General features: G+C 43.0%; 1 protein-coding gene and 1 long non-coding RNA gene across 3 annotated transcripts; one reads left to right on the top strand and one right to left on the bottom strand.

Moving 5' to 3' along the window:
• Positions 1-215: 215 nt before the first annotated feature.
• Positions 216-17,602, top strand: LOC6582315. 2 transcript variants are annotated; one of them, XM_002007982.4, is made up of 6 exons: positions 216-1,315; positions 12,419-12,683; positions 12,786-13,835; positions 13,894-14,081; positions 14,179-16,588; positions 16,648-17,602. In XM_002007982.4, exons 1-6 carry the CDS (start codon positions 1,062-1,064, stop codon positions 16,852-16,854), a joined length of 4,374 nt encoding a protein of 1,457 aa, XP_002008018.2. In that variant the 5' UTR covers positions 216-1,061; the 3' UTR covers positions 16,855-17,602. The 2 variants fall into 2 exon arrangements, with proteins under 2 accessions (XP_002008018.2, XP_043866257.1); XM_044010322.1 differs by lacking the exon at positions 216-1,315 and adding an exon at positions 10,519-10,620.
• LOC122757614 lies at positions 5,337-7,142 on the bottom strand. The gene is made up of 2 exons (XR_006357715.1): positions 6,124-7,142; positions 5,337-6,059 (listed from the first exon to the last, which is right to left on the bottom strand). It is a non-coding gene; the product is annotated as an uncharacterized LOC122757614 (long non-coding RNA).
• Positions 17,603-17,776: the final 174 nt, after the last annotated feature.

The raw sequence follows: 17,776 nt of genomic DNA, 5'->3' as shown, positions 1-17,776 counted from the left end.
ATATTAAAAACATTTAAATTTAAAATTTGAAATTAACTGGCTAAATTTCAAGAAATATCGATAAGTTATCGATGTAAGCAATAGCAGAACTGTTAGACCTCACAGCTCATTTGAGTAGTCACAGCTCTTTTGAGCAATAGCTTTGCCAGTTAAGCAAAATCTTAACAGACGAAAAAGTGGACGCGGTGGTTCCTGTTAAACCGTTAACATTAAAGAATAACATTTGTTGTTGTTTTGCCGTCGAGGTAGCATGTATGCCGCGGAGCTGCGCATCAAATGAAAATAAAATTCAATTGTTTCGAAAAAGAAAACTAAACAACTGAATGCAGCATACGTATACATTTTTTGTGCCTTTCAAAAAAAAATTAAAAGAGATATAAGAAGCAAACTTTAGATACCCATCTGATTAGTGTGTATGTGGGAGCGCGAAATAAGTTTGTTATTTTTTTATTATTAAAGAGTGCGAGGAAATGCAGAATACGTATATGCAAGTGTTTGTATGTATATTGATCGCTTGTGAAATTGGCAAAGCCCATCGCGTCCGACGATAATCACAGAAATAGCAATATTCAATCAAAAGAACAACAGCGCGTGTGTATTTTGGCTGAGACAGGAAGAGATCATTCGCCAAAAAGAGAAAAACAACATCTCTATGTGTGTGAACATATAAGTAAATGTGAATAAAAAGAAAAGTGCACAGCGAAAGTTCAATTGAGTAAAATCTTGAGTGCGTCAACTGTTTGTTTAGCCTGCGTATTTGTTTTTGTTCGTGCGTCTCGGACTGTGAGCGTGTTAGAAAAATATAACGGCAGTTGCAACGGGCCGTCGCCGTTGCCGTCGTCGCTGCTTTCCATCCGCGATTCACATGTACAGCAAAAACAACAACAGCAGCAATAACAGCGACAACGACAACGACAACGAGAAGAGTAAGAGCAACAAAACTAAAGGCAAACGGAAAAGCAAAAGGCAGAGCAATTGTGTTCAAGTGAATTGCAATAATTTGTGTCGGCTGGCCAGATGTGTTTAATAAATGATTGCGATTGCGCCAGTTGTATATTATTATGGCCTTGTTGAATAAACTGTTCTTTCCGTCGGTACCAACACCACCAGCCACAGCAGCAGCTCCACCCACGCAAACGACGCCAACGGCAGCACATTTCGCTGCAAACCAAACAACAACCCCAACAACAGCGCAGCCGACGCTAAATTATGGCCAAACAACAGTAGCTGAGGCGGCATCACGTACTCACGCCTCAGCCGGTAACAATAGTTCGGCGTCCGCAAAAGCTACGCAAACATCCAGAAATTATCTAAGGTAAGTGTTTGTTGTATTGTATGTTTGTGTATAAACACTTAAACTCATAAACACGCGAGCTAGTATATGTAGAACTGTATACAACTATTGTAGACAGGCACGTGTCGTAATAGTTAGTCATAAGTAGGAACAGCACGGATCACGCGCTCATCTCTAGCTGCTGTGTGTAATGCCTAACACCTGGCGTTAAGTCGCCTGTAAAAGGACGGCAAAAACAAAGGCACACAACCCCTATAGTGTACATTAGGCAGCTGTCCATGCAATCAGCGTGTGTGAAAAAGAAGTATGAAATAACAAAATAAATACCTATGCATACAGATAGAATGAAAGCATTTCCATTGGCTTTGCCTTGCTTTTGTCGCTGTCAGCTCGTGGTGCTATATATCTCTTCCTCTTTGTATTTCGTACGCAAATTGGCGAGCGTAAACGGGGACAATAACCCAACAAACATTTTGGCAAATGCTTTATTTATCGTCACGTACGCCAAAATGCAATGTTCTCTATGTTTCCATCTCTCTATCTTGGTGTGTACTCGTTTGAGTATATATATGTGTGTGTGGTCTGATATCTGTCGCTCTGTTGTTGGAAGTCAAAGTGCAAATCAAAGGTGCGACCCCATCCAACAACACAATTACAAGCTCGCGACTGCGCTTCTGTTGTTCTCTGTTCTCTATTCGCCCTACTATTTTCGCCTAACGCTCTTAATAGTGTGTTCGGATAGTTTCGGCTTGCTGCGACGCGGTTTCATTTTGCCGTTCTCGCTCGCGCTCTCTCTTTATCGATCAGTGTTGAGAGTGGGGTGCCGTAGGCGTCTGCATATTTGTATGTGTGTATATGAGTGTGTGTGGGCAGTGAATGGAGAGAGACGGTTGCGGCGAAGGCGGACGTAAGGCGCAAATGTAAATAAAAACGAATCACATGACTTGCTAATCGGCGTTCACAGTCGCTGCTTGCTCTCGTGATTATTATGTCATACACACTTTGTTGTTGGCTTCGCCACTGTTGGGTGCGCATAGGTATGAATGTGTGCGTATATGCGTCAGTATGTTTGTGTATATATATAAATACCCTTAAAGAGTAGGATATTTGAAATTGAGCTTGTTTCTTGAGCATTAGACCATAATATGATTCAGAATGTATTCTTGGAAAGGGTATCTAGTGTTCGTTCGCTTGTGGGTTTTCTGTTAATTCATTTAATTATTATTTATTACTGTTTATTTGCTTATGTATGTTGAACTGTGTGCGCGTTAACAATGTTGATTTTTGACGCTTGCACTCGCCGTCAACTGTTCTGATTGCGGTCTCTCTTTGTTTGTCTGTTTGTATGTTTGTTTGTTTGTATATTGATTGTGTGAATGTGTGCGTGTGCATGTGCGTGTGTGTGACTCGATCAATAACAACAACAATCATAATAATAATATTACTAACAGCAGCTATGCCAATTGTTCATTTACAATTTGCATTTCCCCATTCAATTCACAACGTAAGCAAATCGTTTACACAGCAATCGATTAACGCGATCAGCTTACACATACAAATGATTGTAGGTGTGTGGAGTGTTGGTCTAAATGGGTATTTAATAGAGGCAGCTTCATGCCCCGCCTTCAGCCCCCTGAAATGGCCGATAAGGCCTAAAATATACCATATATCAACGGCCTTTTGGCACACTCAAGTGGCTATTGGCCAATTCGTGGCCAAGGCGCATTCACACAGATGTACATGAGCGTATAAATGTATGTGAGAGAGGGAGAGAGTGATGAGAGAGCGAGCTATTGGTGCACTCTCTCAATTCACCATCACGTGATAAATTTTGTACTCTGCTAATTAAACGCGGGGTTTTTGCACTTTGCTAAATGTAAACTTCAAATTGTTGGCAGTTAAACTCATTGAGAATTGTTGTTAAAGCTGCCAGCTGATGGGCGTGGCGCGCTGGGCGGGTGGGGTAGCATAATATTGTGATAGGTCAGGTTTTGGGCGCTGTAAACTAAATAAAATTGTGTTTGCTTTTGCTGACAGTTAACAGTTAATTTATAAAATTGTTTGTATAGGCGACACGTTTGAGTAAATTTCCATTCCACACGCCTATATGAACGTGTATACGCGGGCGTGTGGGTGAGTGTGCATTTGTGCGTGTGTGTGTGTTTGCAGATGAGTTTGTTATCGTTTATTTCCATTTGGCTTGCGACTGAATTCCTTAGAAAATTCCTATTTATCTATACAACCTTTTATCTATTGCCAAAACTGGCAAAGAGAAACAGCCCTATTTCAAGCGTGCGATCATCATAATTATAATCATGGCTAGGGAAGTGTGTCTATTTACTTAGCTGGCGAATGTCAGTCATCCATGCCAATCCCCTCACACTGACTCATGACCAAGTCGTGTCCATAGTTAGGCATTCGCTAGTCACCAGATAGTCATATGACCAATATGACACAGACACGCATTCAATATGCGAAATATTTTGAGATAGATAAATAAATATTATAAAATAAACAAATGATCAAATAGCAGATACCCTGACTATACCTCTGTTTGAAATAATTCTTGATAATTTGTTAAATGTACGAATTTATTTTCACAATTCGGGATTATAATGGGTGAATGAATAAAGTAGTCTAAATCTGAGCGTTTAATATGGGATTTATATATATTTGGCATCTCTAGCTTAAGATTTCTATACTTTTGTATAAGAAATCAAGTTGTAATATGGATATTTATTGATTGTAAGAATTTGTAAATATACATATATCTAATGTGTTTTAGATCACTGCATCTAGAAAGAACGGCAGACAGAGCTTGATATTAATAAAGACCAATCATTGATATGCTATATATAGTACCATTTTACATACTTTTACCAGTAATTCGTATATTTTATCATACCCTGTGTGAATATTTCCAATATAGGGTATGTGAAATAAATAAATAAATGAGTTGGTAAAACCAAAGCCTAACCCACATAGCTAAATAAATCACACACAAAGATATTTTAACTATAAATGAATGTATGCGCTGTAATTAGCACGTGGTTAATAAATTTATACACACATATACATAGGTATTTATATATCTGTATATATATTATAAATATATTGATTATTTATTTAGTGAATAGCCGACTTTCACACAAAGGAATTCAATTCAGCACGTGGCTATATTTATATTTGTACTATATACCCACATATATACATATGTATGTCTATATAATTCGATGTCTATGTTGCAATTAGCACTCGATTGTGGAAATTTTATGCCAATTCGCGTATATTGTCTGCATAAACGACGTATATATGTATATATATATCGTGTGAAATAGTCGATTCATATGATTGCTAATCAAATTCGTCACATAAATATAAATCAATCGAGTCTCTGTTATAAATAATTCGGTTTTCAAATCTATTGTGTGTGTGGGGGTTCTCTAGGCTAGCCAAATGCCAAAATTGATTGTAAATTGGAAATTCATTAAAAACTTGATAAGTGTGCGCGAATTGTTTAAACAAATACAGACACACACGCACACACACACGGGTGCATAGCCGTGTGTACACATCAATCATTAGCGCTTCGCTTACGTACGTAATCCCCCTGGCTTATATGGTATATATAATAACTATCGTGTGATTTACATCGCCCCATTACGAGATCATCTAATGAGGCGCCCAGCTGTCTGGCCTTTTGCCGAACCTTTTGACCACATATCTTATTATTAGTTGTTTATTGTGTAAACTTTTTTTTTTTTTTTTGAATGTATATATATTTTGTTGTTATTATTTTTTAAAACGCTTTCTGTGCACCTTGAACATTTACGTCGCAGCAGCAAATAGTTACCCTACCTTAATTATTATATGTGGGTATATATGCAGTTAATGGGCGCCTCTCTCTTTCCTTTGTGTGTGTGTTTGAGGTGTAGTCTCGCCATCAGTAAACAGTAACTAATGAATATGCTAACGATCCTGGAAGGTTGACTATAAAAACAGCTTAAGTAGTTGGATTAAGGCTTAATTACAGAAACAGTTATTTGTCATGGTCAAAGCAGATTAAAAGCCTTTCTAATGGCTTATCAGTTAACTATAATAGAAAATGTAGCTTGCATTAAAGGCAGCTTGCACTGTATTCTACAGAGTATAATCCTATTTAAATGCTAATCAGAAAGAAATTTCACAGCCTTAATCTAATTAAATATAATATAGAATATAGATGTAGAATATAGAATATAGCTGTATATACCCCTTGCATTTAGCAAAGTATAGTCATATTTAAATGCCAACGTTGTCGACTTTGCCACTGTGGCTCCATGTGTTGAAGTCTCGTGGTCTGCCAAGTCATATGAGTGAGTCGTCGCAATGGTTGTTGTTGTTGCTGCTATTGTTGTTGTTGCGTTTGGGAACTGATAGAGCTAAAAGCGCGCTGTGTTGTCTACTGCTGTCGCCGTCTTCGTCGTCGCCGCTAATTATCAGTTAACAAAAATTGCTTTTGCTTTTCAACAAGCAACAGCAACACGTCAAATTAGAGACATAATGCCCAAAAATTAGAAAGTGCTGCTGACTGTCAGTTGTAAATAAAGCTGCTAAGCTCCGAGCATGTCAGAAGGGGCTTCTCTCCAGACACACAGAGTTATATATCAATCACTTTGGACAATCAATGCGATATATGTTTATGTTTATAGCTGGGATTCGAAGAATTCCGTAACTGCGATCCCTCGCTAGCGCCAACTTCAACGAATTACAATAAATACACGGCCTGCAATATCAATAGGAAAATTATGTACCCTCATTTATTAAGAAACCGAGCTCAGCTTACTTACTGGGTATTCTACTTGTCAGCTGATAGTGTTTATTTTTCTTTCTGCGACTCTATGTTGTTTATGTATATATGCATATATTTTATATATAATTGAATCATAATGCAGGAAGTGAAATTGTAAGCCGATGTTGTACTGATGTAAGCATAAGCTAAGCTCAGACCTACTAGACAGAGGGAGAGAGCACATTTTAACTCCGTTTTATCATGAAGTTCATTTACACAACATTATTACACTGCCTTGCATTAATTAAACTATAAAGAGTTGCCTGAATTCACACACTCATTTGCTAATGCATAAGGTCGCTCTTATAATATAATTGCAAAGACGTAGCCTAAAGCGTTGCCACAGTTGAGTTATTTATTTACATCATGTTATTCGCCGCACTTTACAAGCTCAAAAGGCTGCCATACTTACGCAGTTTTGCATACAGTTACAAGCAAATCGAATTCGCCGCTTCTACACAGCGTAAAGTTGCTACAATTCATTTCCTTTCATCTACACAAAATCCGCTGGCTTTCGCCGCAAGCGACTGGCATGTTTGAGAGACAAAGGCAATTGACTTTCGCCGCCTTTTTAACACGTTTCAACAAGCACCTTTTTCCCCCATTATTCATCATTTTTGTTCCGTTTCGTCATCTTTGTTTTGAGAGTACCCAAGTCTTGACTCACATTGTACACTAATCCCACATGTTACACTCTCAAAGGTAGAAGAGACAACTTCCACCCTTCCCCCCATCTGCTTATTTGCTAAACAAGTTTTTCGATTTTTTTGCTTCTGGTTTGCGTTTTTCGCTCTTTTGCGCATTTGTCGTTTTTTGTTTCTTTTTCATCTTTTTTACTTTTGATGGTTCGGTTTTAGTTTTATTCATTCATTGATCGTTTGGGGGCACGTGTTTGTGAGTGCAATCGAGAGCCTATGTGTGTGTGTGTTTGCTTATTCTTCTCTTCTGTTCGCTCTCTTGCCATTGCCTCGTCCTCGCCTCGTGCATTGTTTGCGCTGATTTTTAATTGTATTTGCGCTGTTTCAAGTGTCACTTGGCAATCAGTCCGCGTCGTCTTCGTCATCAGTTGTACATTTGTTTGCCAGATACAATTCCCATGTTATGGGGCTATTACCTGGGCCCACTCTGCATTGCGACATGACAACGCTGCCATTACTGCCAACAACAACAACAACAACAACAAACAGGAACAACAAAAGCGGCAGCAGCAGTAAAAGCCTTTTGCCAATTTGCTTTGAACTTGACATTCGATTATTTGCGCACTTAAATGGGCTTTGTTGGCGAGGGTGAAGGTCAGCATTATCTTTATTTATTTAAATATTTGTATGTATGTATCTATGTGTGTTTATCTGTAGGTATATATGTATGTATATACTTTTTATATGTATGCCTGTACTTATAATGGCTGCATCTCATGATAATGATAGTCAATTTGTTGTAGCTCACAAACAGAAAGGAAATAAACAGCCATTAGGGTGTGCAGGTCGCAAGAGTGACCGACTAACTGATACTCTCTAGTAAGTGAGCTCAATGGCAAAATTCCAAATATTATCCAAACATACATGTAATTACTGATCAAGAATAATTAAATATATATGTATTTATGTGTGTTCTTAGGCTCCCCTTCTTTTTGCACTTCTGTAATCTGTCCCGCCCCTTCTTAATAGGCACGGGGTATAAAATAATAAAGCTTTTCGCCGTGGACGTTAACGTCGCAGCTGGCGTCGCTGCCTGGCTCTTGCGCCTTTGTCGCCGCCGCCGCAGCAGCAGAAACCGCTTGTTGTCATTTTCATTGTCGGTTGCTGGCTGGCGCTGGCAGCGACGCCATCGTCGCCATTGTTGGTTGGTTTGGTCATGTGACTCGAGTTGTACGGAGCAACTGGTTGTTGTTGTTGTTTCTGCTGCTGCTGATATTATTATTGTTTTTGTTGCTGTAGTCGCTTTGGAAATCTGTTTTTATTTGCACGCTCTCGTTCATACATATATACGCACACACACACACACAGCGACCCACGATAGAGAAAGAGAGTCCACTCTGTGTAATATGATTAACAGATGTTGCCGCTTGATTTGGTTAGGGGCCACCAATTATATTTCCATATACATCTATAATGCCAAATGCCGTAATATATACGTATATATGTATATACATTTATCGATTCATATTTAATCCAAAGGGCTAATACAATGCATAATTCAACGCATTGGCTGATAAGGCAGCAACATATCAATCAAAATTATTGTACTGCTCGCCTTGGCCCATAGACTTGGTTGTCGAGGGGACTGGCAGACGACGGGAGTGGCGGAGGCCACAATCTGCCTCAAGTGGTGGCGAGAGTGGCTCTTCAAGCGTACATTTGCACACGCACACACACACACACATACACAAGCTTTTGCATATATGACTTTAATGTGTTGCCTTGTGTGTATTTGCTTAGTCTTGCTGCCTTGTTTTTTTTTTTTTTTTTTTATTCTTTTTATTTTTATTTAATTTTATTTTGTTCGCTTTTGTTTTGCTTGCGTAGCAGAAAAAAAAAATAAATAAAGCATGTGATCCCATGGCGTATGCCAAGAACAAGCAGAAGGCAACATCTCTCGTAGCGTAGCAGTGGGCGCAGGAGCGAGATAGCAATAGAGGCAGCAGGGGCAGCTCAAGTGCTCTTCACTCTGCAGGCAGACGGTGCACCGAAACAGCAGATACCCTTGCACCACTTCTTCTTCTTCTTCATCATCTTCATCTTCTTCTTCTATAGAGTAATGCACTTGTAAATAATCATTACCAACAGCCTTGTCGCGCTGGGTTCGATTACCTTTTGGCATTCAGCTGAAGGAATACTCTGTAAATGCATATTTAATGGGTATTTTACACTTATCTATAGCCTAATATTACATTTTTATTGACATAGCAGAGAGTGTCTTTCGCTCGTAAACTCTAAATTTCACAATTGACTTTACGATTTATAGTCAGGTGACAAAGTTCTGCTAAACTAATCAAAAAGAAGTAAAAATCGTATTTTTGCAGCTATCAACTGAAGTACAGAGCAGATAATAATTAGGCTAGGCTGGCTATAAATCTGATGATATATAAGAGCTTTATTATAGCAACAATTTATAATTAGACGAAATTTCCAAACAATCTTTATGATCCACAATCACTATATCATTATTTATAGAAAATACTGAGTGAAATTCATTTCTATATATATATATATATATATATGAAAACATCTTATAAATATATCACATTAAATTTGATGTTATATTAAAATTTTCCATAAATATTTATAGCTTCTCGAAGGAAACTTGGAATTTTTATGTTTTATTTTTTGAAATGTCTAGCTGCGTTGCACTGATAAAGAATATGGTAGATAAATATATATATACATTACTACCATATAATCAATTAGATCGCATACGCTATCAAATATAATCCAAGCTATCCAACTAAGCATTTATTATAAACAAATAAAAGTCAATTGAACGGTAAAAAAAAGTCACATATACACATATAGCCAACGAAAGTGCGTAGACCCTGCTGATAAGTCGAAAAATTTAGCGATCGCTCGATAATTATATATGCGCTCATTGATCTCTTTTTTTTCGCTTTGGCTGATCGACGCGACAGGTGACGAGCTGACAGGGTGACAGGTGATAGTTTGCTGGCAGCTCCATCGCTCACAGCTCACGTAGCCCCCAAGTACCAGGTGCAAAGGTTGAGCATTATTTTTGCGCTAACTCAAACTTGGTGAACTTTGGGCGTCAGCAGTTGCTGGCTCTAGGCTAAATCCATCGTGAATTGTCTCGACTGTGAAGTATTTTCAAAACACAATATATTAACACATCACATCGTTTGACACTCCCCAGACTAGATATATATACGTATATATACATATATAGCAGGGGGGCGCCGTACATGTGATGCTCGCGCAGCTGGACGGGAATCATGTGAGCTGCGCGCGCTCCTCAATTGATGCCGCTTGCCCCTGCCCCAGCCGCAGTCGCAGCCCCAGCTCAAATCGTTGCCTATCTGCATAACTATATATGCATGTTCATATATATAAAATGTATATATATATAAGATATAATAGTGTATATATGTATATGTATTTATATCGATCATGCGAGTACTTGTTCGTACTGCCGTTCATATTCAGACTCGTTCTGTTTATCGTCGTTTATTTAGTCGACACCGGGACGATCCGATGCGATCCGATTGCGGTTGCGATTCCGATTCCGATTCCCATTCGGATTCGGATTCCCTAATAGACACCGTTTACGGTTCGTAGCGCCTTGAACTTCATTTGTCGTCCAGCATCGCGGCCATTAAGATTGTTTTTCCATAACGTCGCGTTACTTTCGTATTTGTTTGTTATTTCAATTTATACGTTTGTGCAACTGTAAATGCAATTACGCTCGCTAGTTGGTGGCATCTGATCAGCAGCATATCGATTAATATCGATTCGATGCGTATGCATACGGCGCCGTTTCACTATGGGTACGTTTCCGACTAGATTCCAGCTGGATTCAGGTTGGATTTCAGTTAGGTGACCACTAAGTCTTTGAGTACAAACGGGCCGACCAAAAAGCGGGCACACAAGCACACGCCAGCACACACACACGCACACACACACACACGGACACACGCCAATGTTCGCTCGCTCGCTTATAGACTTAGATAGAAAGACGGGGGCACACTCGTGATCCAGTCGGGCCCACTAACTAATCTATGAATGTATGTGTACACAAAAATTTCCCCCGTCTTATCGCGGTGGCATAAAACAAAATGAAGCAATAAAACAGGTGGCCCCGCCCTCGCCGTCGCCCCCAACGGCAACTTTACCACAGGCAGTCATAGAGCAAACAGAAAAAATTCGTTAATTATAGCGCTAATTTAGGCAGTTGGCGCAGTTTCAATTTAACGCTACTTATTGTTAGACGAGCCATTTATAAACCCCACTAAAAATAATTTAGCTCAAATCTGCGATGCCTCAAATTTGAGTGGATGTGACGAAATGCCTAATGGAAGAGTCACAAGCCCACGGAATGTCAAGCATAATTTAGATTTCCCTTAATACCCATTGCAGATAGTTCCAATGTGCAATCCAATAATCGGTCATACTGCCTAGATCTTATCGCGTTGCCATTCAGTAGCATCGTAAAAACTTTTGCCCCCAATCAGCAAAGTCAAATTGAAAGAACAAAAAAGAAACAAACGAACATAAAAAGCGAAAAGTCTTCGTAGCAATCGAAGCCAATTCGGGCAGATTTTCATTTTATCGTGACGAATCGTCACGTGCTGAGCGATTCTATTTATAGAGCGGACAACATTTACCCAAATGACCCGCTCGACAATAAAATAGCGCTAAGATGTGCGCATTATATGAAAGTCGTCAGCAATTCGCATAGCCAGAGACAAAGACAGAGACAGAGATAGAGATAGATCGAGAGATAGAACAGAAATGGAGAATAAGAGACAGAGCGAGACATTGGCAGTCGGAGAGAATTTGTAATTGAGTGCTTTGTCCCTGTGTCTCGCTGCGTTGGAGATGAGCAATTGCTGCCTGTCCAGAAGGTATCTGAGTCACGGATCACATTTCGATCGTCAGATATTAAATCACATGAGCACTTGAGCACTTGAGCTCATCGCAAGATCAACAGAAATGTTCAAGTTATTAGTACTTTGGGTAAACTTGGAGATTGAGCTGTTCAATTGGAAATGCTGATATGATTGCTAAATTTAGCAGCGAGTTCAAAGGAAATATCAGTTCACTGTTAAATGATCAATAACTTGTATTTACTTACATATGTTTATATATCAATTATTTACAAGACTGAGGGAAACTTGAACTTGACGCGTAGCTAAGCTGGTTACAGGGTATTTTACGGTATCAAGATCTAGTCATGAGTGATCTTCATAAACAAGTACTGGGTATCTGCTGGTAGTGATCGCACACTCTAGTCTGGCAATGGCTAGGTACAGGGTATATTTGGCAGTGATCTTTTACTTATCTGGCACTACAAAGCTCCTTGCATATCAAAATTGTAGTAGCTAGATTATCATATATTAAGATTAACTTGAATTATTTTATTGTTAACTTTATTAATTAAAGTTTACGAATGACATCAGCAGACAGCACAAGCCGTTGCCTCATTCTCACGTGAGAGTTAAGACAAAGTGTCAACAGCTCTACTTCCCCCTTGGCTTGTTCTGCTCTGCCCATTCCTTTGCTTCTGTGGACTGCACACCAACTGATTATCCCTTTCTCTCTCTCTCTCTCCCCCTCTCTTTGCAGCCAATTCCCCTTCGATGGTAGCCAGGTGCGCGTGCTGTTGTACAAAGAGGACGACAGTCATGGCAGGCGTCTGCTCTTCGACTCGCATGCGCTGCAGAAGGTGATGCTGAAGGATTCGAGCCAGTGCAGCAGCCGCAGTGGGGGCAAGTTCCTCAAGAATGACAAATTCACATCGCTGCAGAATGGCAAGATCCAGGCCAAAGCACATTCCGGCAGCAGCAACGGCAGCAACTTTATCGAAGTGTGTGCCGAGTATGGCTACAAGGTGAGCAGAGCTCAAAACTGAATCATACATCAGTTAGCTAACTCCGACTCTCTCTCCCCCTCCCCCTCTCCCTTGCCCCCTCTCTCTATCTCTCTCTCTTAGCACAATCGACCAACTGGCACTGATCTTACGCCCATTGGCGAGATGGTCTTTGGCTCGCTGGCCATGTCCTTTTGTGGCACGGCGCTCAAGGTGCACTGGCTGCCACAGCCAGCAAGGATACTCTGCTCCCAGGTGTATCTGACGCCGTCGGCGAGCGGTGGTTCAGGTGGCGCGGGTGCGGGCAGCCAGTCACCCTATTCCACGGTCTCCATGAACAGCCTGACGCCTCGCAGCTCCATTTGCAGCGAGCACGGCTCCATGGACGGCCTGTCCATGAACTCCTTCTCCATGCCGTTCAGCGTTAGCGTGGGCAGGCATATGAGTCTGACCCCGCCACTGGACGTGCCCGCACCCGATCAGCAGTCGCTGTCCATTGCGGACAGCGGACCACGCTTCTCCTCCACGTACAGCAACGCCACCGACTCGGGCTACTCGGCCAGCGCCAGTGGCAGCGGCACAGGCGGCCCCTATTCCAGTGGGGATCAGTGGTCGTATCAGTATTCCACGCGCAGCAGCCTTGGCAGCGTCCTCTCCGATCCGTCGGATGCGATGCGCAAGCTCAGCCTCGACGACTGGGCGATCTATGCCAGCTCGCCCCATCTGGATGAGTTTGCCAGCGATGGCTGCCTGCAGCGCCGAATCTCTCGCAATCTGCGCACCTCCTTCGAGAACGAGCATTCCAAGAACGACTTCATCGGCTTCTTCAGCGACAACTATGCTGCGACCACAGGTCAGGCAAATGGCAGTCGCCCAGCGGGAGCTGCCAACGGCACTGGCGGCAGTGAGGGCGGCGGCATGGCTCCACCCCAGTACAGGCGGGCGAGCTACTGTGCGAACGAGTCGCGCAGTAATCCGGAGATGGGTTGCCGGCCGGCGAACTTGAAACGGAGACCGAGGCTTGGCCTGGCTGTGTGCATTACGATGAGCGAATCCTTCGAGGAGGAGATGGAACTGTTCTGCAGCGAACATATTGCACTGCTGGAGTCGATGCTGAGTCGGTTGAGGGCAAGCACGGAGCACGCATACATCAATTACAAGAACTTTCTCCAGGTGAGTTACGGTTCACATAATTCTCGTATTCCAAATAACGAAATCTTTGTCCTTGCAGATCATGTTCCAGGCCTGGCAGGATGCGCAGCAATGGTTCAGCGATCTGTTTACGGCACCCCGCATCAAGACGCCCGTCTGGCTGAGCATTACGACCAGCGGCAGCAAATACTCCAAGACTGTGGCCGAGCGCTTCATCAAGGAGCTCTGCGACCTGCTCTCCTTTGCCGACACCAAGGACTCCAATTTGTAAGTCATACGACCTACTCCTCTATCATCTTCAAGATATGCTTATAAATGTCTCTCTCTCTCTCTCTCTCTCTCTCTCTCTATTTCTTGCTTGCAGCTTTATCAGCACCATGTTGACTGGCATACTCACCTACCATCTGGGCTGGGTGGCCACCGTGTCCGCATTTAATAGCTCACGTTCGCGTCGCTCCAGCGCCTCCGCCTCCGCGGCGGCCATTGAGCAAAGGGCGAAGCTGTTGCAGGTCTCGCAGAAGCACCCGTATAATGCGCTGTGGGCACAACTGGGTGATCTGTATGGCGCCATTGGCATGCCGCCCAGGCTGGCGCGCACCATCATCTATGGCTCGGAGAAGATGTGGGTAGAGAAGCTGCTGAATGTGCTCACGTATTTTATACGCTGCAGCGAAGTGCGGCGAGCAGCCAAGCGGGAGGACTTCAACAAGCAGCTCATCAATGAGCTGGTCATTAGCCAGAGCAATCAGGAGCGGTATAAGAGTCCGCCCACGTTGCGAAGACGCGCGGCTGGAGCTGGCCCCGGGCTCACACGCACTAGCACCTGCAAGCAGAATCTGAATGCGATTGTGGACGATGCCGATTTGGAGCTGCAGCAGCTGGACGAACTGCACAGCGGCGAAGATGAGGAGCTGGACGGAGTGCAGCAGGACGATACCCATTTTATTGGCACTATGAAAAAGAATGAGATTCCCAATGTGTTGGCATTTCGCGACTCGCACTTTGTGCAGCAGGAGCTCCGCATTGGCAACTACCTCATGGACACGGGCATTGATAAGAAGACCCTGCTCGCCCGCCAGGCTCAGCAGTATCTGCGCACCGGCAAGGATGGACGCATACGATTGACGGTAACGACGCCGGAGAACGTTGAGCTGTGCATGGAGGAGGACTCGAATGCCGGCTCTGTCGGCACTGGCGGTAGCATCGATGATGGCGCTATCGAAGCTCTGGAGTTTGACGAGAGCCGAGCAGCAACAACACCAGCAGCAGTAGAAAAGGAGCAGAATCCCGTGTTGCCGGGAAAGAGGAACTTCTTTTGGAACATTGTGCCCACGGCTGGAGTCAAGGAGGGACTCAGTCTCAGTGATCTGCAGCAGGGCGCGAAGATCATTAACCAAAAACTGGAGCGCCGCTGCAGCAGCTACTCTGTGGAGAGCGATACCCTGCCCGGTGGAAATGTTCTGGTAGAGCCAGTTAGCCAGGATCGACGAGTCTCGCACTTGTCGCTTTCGTATCTAATCACACAGAATAGCATGGGCAAGAGCGATCGCATGACATGGGGTATTGAGCCCATCAAGGAGAATGTCAGTCTCGAGGAGCAAATACACTTTGATCTCTCCCAGAAACTCATCGAACGGGACCACGGCATTTGCCGCCAGACCTCAACGGACAATGGCAACGGCGTTGTCTTTGTATTAGGTGATAATGAGCCGCTGATCAATCTGAAGAAGAGCAACGAGGATCTCACAGATGATGCAAAGCCAGCAATGCTGTGCGCCCAGCATCAACACACCCATAACGCCTCCATGGCCAACAAGAAAAACTCGGGCATACAGTTCAATTTCGCGACATATCCGCAGATTGTGACCAACTACATGAAGAGCAAGAATCTGGTCATGTCCAACTATGATCTGTTGATGGATAAGGCCAGCAAGCTGGAGGCCAATGAGTCGTTGAAGTCCAGCGACAGCACGGTCACTCTCCACCAGCAACAGGAGCAACAGTTGCAGAAACAACAGCAACAGCATCAAGCGGAACTGGCGGCCAGCAGCAGCTCGGCCACAGTTGTGGGCAGTGATCGCTGCATATTGTGCAACAGTGGTGGCACCTACCAGACGCCCTCCAATGCCACTGAGCTGGAATTCGAAACAGATGAAGTGCACTGCTATAACGAGAGCAGCAACAACAGCTCCGCTGTTCTGCAGTCTGTCAACTCGGCTGCCTCTATAGATACGCTGAAATCGATGCCGGAGCCTCCAAGTACGCCCAGCTATACGAGACGAGCGCAGCCCAAACGTGTGCCCTCCCAGCGCGGCTCCGTCTCCTCGGTGGCTGCCAAGTGTGCGGCTGTCAATGAATCCCAGCAGCTTTTGAAGCTGCCCGTGCCGGGTATCAAGGAGCTGCCACAGGAGGATGAACCACCGGGCGACAAGCTGCGCGCCGGCTTTATTCCATCGCTAATGCTGAGCGTGAACGATCACTACGTCTCCGATATGGTGCTGCAGGGCACCTGTGCTGCGCCCTGTAAGTGGGAGTTGAATCTACGCGAGGATCTGGCGCTGGCCGCACGTTCCGCCTCACTCATCTCACAGCCAGCAGAGAATATCGCCATTGTAGCGGACATGGATAAGTGGGATGTACGCCTAATCTCGTCACAGGCACAGCAGTTTCCGTATGCCGGCGGCCAGAGCTCCCCGGTGGGCATGTCCCAGCTGGTTTCCAGCATGCTGGAAGCTGTGCAGGCCATGCACGCAGGCGGCATACCCGCTTACGAGGTAGGTTCATAGCAGGCCAGACTTTTCACAGCCTCAGCTAATAGCTCTTCCTTTTGCAGTGTTTATCATTTCTGGAGTCCAAGTTGCAGGAGATCTATATGCAATCTGAGACTCTAGCCGCCTTTCTGCTGGAAACAGATCCCTGCCGACTGGGGGACATAACAACTCCGCTGCAGCTCTCGGAGAACGATATACCGTTGCTGCTGTCCATCGCCTACATTCATACGCCGAAGATCAGCCGAAAATGCGGCATCAGCTTCAGATGACAATCACGTCGAAGCAAGCCCGATCATTGCCAAAACATATTTAGTATAACAAGCATCCATCATCAAACTTCATCATCTCACGCACCATCCAAAGCGAAACAAGCAAATACTCCAGCGAATTTTCTTTTCACTGACTTTGTGATATATATTTATATAATTAATATAGCGTGTAGGGAAAACAGGTTACGTTTAGTTAGGGTCTTACGTACGGCAGCTTAACATAACAAACATAAACAATCAAACACTCATACAATATATTGTAGAAACACTCACACACTCAACACATCGATCACTGCATAAAGAACATTTAATAACATTTATAGCTATATATACCATACAACGTTTTAATTTAGGGAACCCACTCATCGCAGTCACATGAAGAAGTATTGTAAATTATTTGATCTAGATTTAGTTAGCGTGATTATATGTTCACGATTTAGTAGCACTCCAGTCTGTTATCGATCGATCGATCGATCGATAGACCGACCGACCGACCACTGTATCATGTGCTCGAGCTATGCGTAGTGTTTGTATTAGATTTAATAATTTATGACAGCAATAATCTATTAATTGATTTAATTATATTATACCATCATACAATAGAAGTATAAATAAGTATATACTGAAATTAAGTGTGGGGGCATCGGTTAGCATTCGGGAATTAACTGTAAACACAATCTGTATACGTAAGCAATGAATAAGTTTGTATAAATAATTTGGAAAGAAATAACAAATTACAAAAACGAAATTTGCTAAGTGTATTTTATTTAAAAGTAATCTAAGAATGAAGTAAGTTTTATAGATCATACCATATGTTATTAGGTACTTACATGGAATGATATCCAATGAGACTGGTAGTGCCTGAAGCGATGCTGCCTCCAAAATTTATTGCCTGCTTTTAGGCTTCAGTGAAATTTGTTCT

This window comes from Drosophila mojavensis, unplaced genomic scaffold (assembly GCF_018153725.1).
Source record: "Drosophila mojavensis isolate 15081-1352.22 unplaced genomic scaffold, ASM1815372v1 contig_74, whole genome shotgun sequence".
Taxonomy (NCBI): Eukaryota; Metazoa; Arthropoda; class Insecta; order Diptera; family Drosophilidae; genus Drosophila; species Drosophila mojavensis.
The sequence above is the reverse complement of the archived record's forward strand: the minus strand, read 5'-3'. Positions and strand labels throughout refer to the sequence as shown.